This window comes from Mandrillus leucophaeus, unplaced genomic scaffold (assembly GCF_000951045.1).
Source record: "Mandrillus leucophaeus isolate KB7577 unplaced genomic scaffold, Mleu.le_1.0 Scaffold1, whole genome shotgun sequence".
NCBI classification, from domain to species: domain Eukaryota; kingdom Metazoa; phylum Chordata; class Mammalia; order Primates; family Cercopithecidae; genus Mandrillus; species Mandrillus leucophaeus.
Window position 1 is genome coordinate 12,062,696 of NW_012098097.1, and position 6,101 is coordinate 12,068,796.

The following is a 6,101-nucleotide window of genomic DNA, read 5'->3' on the forward strand; positions in this document are numbered from 1 at the left end:
CATAGATCTGGGTCACCAGGTTCCCGAGGAGGTTCCCACGCACGCCCCCAAGCTCGATTTTCTCCAGCTTCAGAAACTCAATCGCTGTTTTATAGAGTACCTAGTGGAGGAGAAAAACACAGTCAATTCATCTTCACAACCAAACTCACGGGTCCAGTTACAAAGCTAGCTCTGACCCCAGGCAGGAGGAGCTGGAGAGCGAATTGTCCCCAGGAGACACCACCGTGGGGGTGGGAGGACACCCTCTGCGACTGTGCTGTTCTTTAAGCAGATGTCCCATTGCCTTCAGAAAGAGGGGATGGAAGGAAGGGCTCTGAATTGTCTATGAGGTGTGAATGAGGAGGAGCTGGAGAAGGTAAAGTCTGGGATCCTGTCCTGACCCTAGACTGGCCAAACCGCATCTCTAAATAAATCACACTCCACTGGGACCTCCGTTCTCTCTGCTGTGGGAAGCGGTTGGAATGGTGAAGATTTCTACGCTCTTGCTAAGCTTTAAATTCCCTGCTACCTGGAAGACCATCCTATGCAGAGTGCCATGTCCTGAAGGTGATCCAAGAGGAAAGTGGCTGGGATGCCTGGATGGACACGTGTAGAAATTCTGCTTCCTCACAGGTGTGGCTCATGCCCCCTCTCCCTGAAGTGCTCCCTGACTATTTTGCCCCATAGCAATGCATTCCTTCCCAGAGGCCTGGTCTCCCATCTGCACGGCTTAGCATTTACTTTAGTCACGTGCAGGCCCATCCCGTTAGCTGGTTCTGTGTGTGCGGTTCTTGTTTCCCAAATGAGGTCTCCAAGGCTCCACGGATGCTTTTCTGTGCCCCTGCACGTACCAGGCACAGTGCAGGCAGAGTTTAGACTGGAAATCTTCCTGTGAACTTGACATCACTCCCCTAAACCGGTGCTGAGGTGGGTGCCATTCTCCTGGGTCCAGAAGCATCAGGCCACACACCACCACCACCCCAAGGAGAAGCACAGGCACTGAGGGCCAGGAGTTCTTAGCTTTTCCACCCAACACGGAGGATACAGACGAGGAGGCTGACATGCCCTGTTTTCAGGGGGTGGACAGCAAAGCCATTTCCTCCACCTCCAAAGTCCCCTCCTGCCCAGAATCTTCCTTCTGATTCAGGAATCTGTCATGTGGGAATCACAGCTCCTTGTCCAGAAATGTGACTGTAACCCTCCGCGTTCTCAGTCTGGGAGATTTCAGGCATGAGCCCGCACTTGGACTGCAATTCTGAACTCCTGAGCGGGCCTCCCTCCCCTGTCCCCCAGGAGGTGTAGATGAGAACTGGACGAGCCTCCCCCAAGCTGCCGACAATGGTGTCTACTCTAAAGTCAATGCTGTACGGTTCCAGGATGATTTTCTCCTTTTTTAAGGATGTGAGTTATACAGTTATATGTGCACAAAGTTTTGAAAAATTACACCATGCAGAAGATACAAAAGGCAAAACTTTCTTGCCCTACCCTGTCTTGATCCCTCTCATCTCTTCTCTCCAGAGCCCCCAGAGAAAACCGCCTTGAAGCTTTTTTGTTGAAACAGGGTCTCACTTTGGCACCGAGGCTGGAGTGCAGTGGCGCAATCATGGCTCACGGCAGCCTCAAAGTTCTGAGCTCAAGTGATCCTCTGTCCTCAGCCCGCCAGAGGGGATTACAGGTGTGAGTCACCGGGCTCGGTCATGCACCATTTTTAAGGTTTTATCTGCTGTGTGTCACTCTGTGTATCCACATGGTGCTTACACCGGGGCCTTCATAAGTCTCCATTTGTAGTAATCGAGTCCCACTAAGTGACTGCTGTTGGCCCCCAGGCGTCCTGAACGCAGTGGTTTAAACTTATCAGTAACCTGCTCATGACAGAAGGCACGAGATAAGGGGAGAAGCGCCCAAAGTGGGTCATTTTTACTCTTGGCCGACAGCTCTGGGCATGGTGGAGGCTGCTGCAAAGCCTTGGTTTCCCCATAACAGATGTTTGGGCCTGACTTATTTTCTGCCTGGGGGATTACTGTCAAGGGGGGTAGGGATGGATGCTGCGGGTGTCCTAGGGTAGGAGCAGTCTGGGAAGTGGAGGTCAAGATGCACCCAGTTCTGTTTTTACCTCAATGGTCTGGATGCGGTGGGAGAAGGAATTCATCCTGGAAAAGGCAAGAGAAGAAGGGAACTCCCAAGGCACGGGCTCTTTGTCCTTAGAGGAGAGAAAGAGACGAGGCAGCGTTTGCTTCAAATGTCCCCACTTTCTCAAATGTCGGGGCCCATGTGAACTCGCTCGTGTCTCGCCTTGGCCCTCGCCCTGCATGGAAGGGCTACCTTAAAGAAAAGCTTCATGTTCGTGCAGCAGAAGTCGTACGTCTGGTAGAGCTCCTTCAGCACGTTCACGGCCAGGGAGATGCCGCTCAGGACTTCCTCGATTTCGCCTTGCAGGCCCTTCAGCACCTCTTCCGGGCTCAGGAAGGTTCGTGTCTGGGCAAAAGAGAAGACAGACATCGAAAGCTCTGACAAGCCATTTCGGGTGATGTCCAGGCACGCCGCCTGCAGGAACCGCGATCTGTTCTGATGTGTGGATGTCCGAAGTAACCCCTCCTGGCTGCCCACTGCTGGGCCATTCTTAGGGGACCGAGCTGCCTTCCCCTACTCAGCCCCTCATCCTCTGCCAAGGCTGCAGCATCATGGATGGGGGTCACAGATGATGACAGGCCCTCCAGGGACAGGGGACCCCAGTGCCCTTCTGGTCGTGAAGATGGGGTCACAGCACGGTTTTAATATACAGAGGTGGCCCAGGGGATACAGACCTTCAGCTCAAACACGTGCTTATGAATGGGAGGAAGGAAAGAAAGTCTCTGCTAAGAGAGACAGAGGGTGGCTCGATGTGGGGTTAGAGAGACCCACAAAGCACTGGCCGGGTCTCGGGGTGCTGGGACTCTCTGGGCAGACCTCCTGCTCCGTCCCTGTCTTCCCTTTCTTCTCCCTCAGTGCTCTCCCTAGAATTTAGGCAGCCTCGAGGAGGGCTCCATCTTGGCTTGGGGCCTGAAAAGGCTTGTGCCGACATCTTGGCCTGCTCTCAAACTGCTGGGGAACACGGGCAGCAGGAAAACAGTGAACCGGGGACGGGTCCCAGCCAGGAGGGGAGGAAGGGGACCCGGGGGGCCAGGGGAGGGTTACCGTCTCGATGATTTGGTTGCAGAACTCCTGCAGGATGACGATGATCCTGACAGGTGTGTTATAGTACTCAGAGGTGGCCCAGATGAAGCAGATGGTGTCCAGCACCTTGGCGATGAAGGTGGGGAGCTGGGGGGAGATGGGCCCAGGCACGCTGGAGGGGACCGGCCTCTGTGTCTTATCCCAGCGTCCCAGCCTTGCCCTTCCCATGGCTGTCACTGGGCATCCAGGAGAGGGTCCCCAAGGAGGAGGGGAGAGGCAACTCCCTAGGCCCACACACCTGATGACAGCCAAGAACCCCACGGCCCCACGTGCGTTGAAGAAACAAGACCCTCCCCACCAAAGTCAGCTCTGCCTTGCCAGCACACCATCGTGAAGTCGGCTTGTTCCATCTCCTCCAGCAGTATCCGTAGGGGCTTCAAATAGAGCACAATGTCGTTGGCTTCCTTCAGCCCTGCACAGAACAAGAACAAGCTCCCACCGGTAAGGAGCGGAAATTGCTCAGAAACGACGCGGATGCGGCTCCCTGTGCTGAGACCTGCTCCCTCAGGAAACGGGGCCTTTCTCAAATGGAGGGGGCTGAGAAAGCTGCTTGCAGAGAGAGGCCAGTGTCCTAGGGTTGGCGACAGGCCTGACCCAGCCCTCCCGGGAGGCACGGACAGCTTCGTGCAGAAGTCATGGCGGGGTCACAGGCTCACCTTCCGTGACATTGGTGTAAACGTTTTGCAGCGCTGGCCAGTAGCAGCTTCTGGCTTTCTCTAGGATCTCAACAATCTTGTTCACTTTGGGTCTGTTTAGCTGAGAAGGGGAGAAAAGATCCACCTTTCATTGACCTGGAAGACCCTAAGGTGAAGCCAACCTGACCTTGTGGCTGGCTGGGGCTGCAGAATTTCCGCAGGTCATCAGAGCCCTCAGGACTCCTGGGAGGTAGGCACTGGGAGGCTGAGAGCTCAGCCAGGTCACCCAGCTGGGACGATGCTGCAGCCTCACAGAACAGAGGAGGCCGTACCTGCTCATGGATGCACTTGAGGTTCAGCAGCCGGGCATCCCAGAACTCAAACTCCACTTGAGGCAGGGGGTGCAGCCCGTCCAGCAGCGCCTGGGCTGAGTCTTTGCTCAGCACATCCCGGATCTGGTGGGACCAGTCGATGATGGTGGTCTCGATGGCGTGCAGGAGCGAGTTGTCCAGCGAAGAGGGGATCCTACCCGATAGAAGGTTGGGGCATTGCTCTCATGGCGACACACACATGGGTCCCCCCAAGCTCTCCCCTGAAGCCTTCTGCCCACCAATCCCAAACCACCAGCCGCAGCACTGTCTGGTCTCGTGTCCCTGGTGCCTCCAGCCACCTCGGGGAGGCTAAAGAAGTTCCCAAGACTCCCAACTAGGAAGAGACCCCAGGGAAACAACGGGTGTGGTCAGAGATGCCAGTGTCTGGAGGTGTTCACCTCCAAGGAAGAGGGAGATAATTAAGCAAACCCTATTTAAACCCTATTCAAGATGGCTCCTCTGGCGCCACCACTGGGCATGGTGCTTGAGGCTTTGTGAATGATCAGTGGAGCACTTGCCCACGTGAGGCAAGCATGGAACAAATTGTCACGAGGGTCTCACATATCAGGGAGGTTGCAAATTGTGGCGACGCAGATGCGAGGGGACACCTTGGAGTCCCTTGGGCTTCCCAGGTCCTCTGGGGCACCGCAGCCCCTACACAGACTTGCATGTACCTGCTGAGAGTCCCTCCCACTCCCACTCACTGACCCTGTCCCGCATCTTAAAGCTGTGCCTCCTGTTTCCTGGCCATGCTAACAGGTGGGACACCTTCTGCATGCCCGGTGGTGACTGGACCAGCACACACGTGTGACCCGGGTGGGGTGGCGGGTGCAGGTGCCAAAGCCCCAGGGGCTGCAGAGCCTGCTCCCTCCCTGCCCTGGTTCCATCTTCCTCAGTCTCAGCACCACCTAATGCACCACCTTGCCCTGCTTTTCCCTGGATTTAACACGTGAAGCCACTCTGCAGGGAAACAACAGGTGTGGGAGTGTCAAGCCCACGCCACTTTCCCACCCAGCAGCAGCCGGGAGCAGCTGGGCCCACGTACCTCTCCATGGACTCCAGCGTGCCGTCCAGGCTGCCCAGGTGCTCCGGGATGGGCAGCAGGGTTTTGCCTTTGATCTTGCCACTCATCACAAACATTTCGTTCTTCAGCCTGTGGACCTGCTTCACGATGTCTTCCGAGACCACCTGGGGCCATCCAGCCATGTTCTCGCGTTGGTTTAACAGAGAATAGAGGACCTAAAAGGAAACACTTCTGTGGTTCCGCCTCCTGTGCCTTCACCAGCTCGGCAACTGCAGAGCTGGGTCCCCAGGGGAATTCCAAAGACCCGGCGTCTGGAGTCCTGGGAAAACTGGGTCCTTCTTCCAGAAGGAGATGGGACTGGTCATGGAGTTTATACCAGCTGCCCTGTCCTGGTGGTGCCAAAGCCATTCCCAAGTTCTTGCACCCCTAGCACACACTCTTTGCTAAAGGCCTAGGAGGATTGTGGTGGGTCAAACTGTATCCCCCAAATCCATCTGCTGAAGCCCTGACTCCCAGCACCTCAAAATGTGACTATTTGGAGACAGGTTCTTTAAAGAGGTGAGTAAGGGCTAGGGGCAGTGGCTCATGCCTGTAATCCTAGCGCTTTGGGAGGCCGAGGCGGGTGGATTACCTGAGGTCAAGAGTTTGAGACCAGCCTGGCCAGCATGGGGAAACCTCGTCTCTACTAAAAATACAAGAAGTAGCCGGGCATGGTGACACATGCCTGTAATCCCAGCTACTTGGGAGGCTGAGGCAGGAGAATCATTTGAATCCGGGAGGCGGAGCTCGCAGCGAGCCAAGATCGCGCCATTGCACTCCAGGCTGGGCAACAGAGCAAAAACTCCATCTCAAAAAATAAATAAATAAATAAATAAAGAG

At 55.5% G+C, this 6,101-nt stretch overlaps 1 protein-coding gene across 1 annotated transcript in view; it reads right to left on the reverse strand.

The window, feature by feature from the left end:
• The window catches only part of DNAH17 (dynein, axonemal, heavy chain 17), a 172,697-nt gene that overhangs the window by 162,303 nt on the left and 4,293 nt on the right, over positions 1-6,101 (reverse strand). The window contains exons 3-9 of the mRNA XM_011966878.1: positions 5,244-5,437; positions 4,160-4,352; positions 3,849-3,948; positions 3,519-3,604; positions 3,154-3,279; positions 2,302-2,454; positions 2,093-2,179 (exon numbers count right to left, since the gene is read on the reverse strand). Coding sequence (XP_011822268.1) covers positions 2,093-2,179; positions 2,302-2,454; positions 3,154-3,279; positions 3,519-3,604; positions 3,849-3,948; positions 4,160-4,352; positions 5,244-5,437 — 939 coding nt within the window. The remainder of the gene's footprint in view (positions 1-2,092; positions 2,180-2,301; positions 2,455-3,153; positions 3,280-3,518; positions 3,605-3,848; positions 3,949-4,159; positions 4,353-5,243; positions 5,438-6,101) is intronic.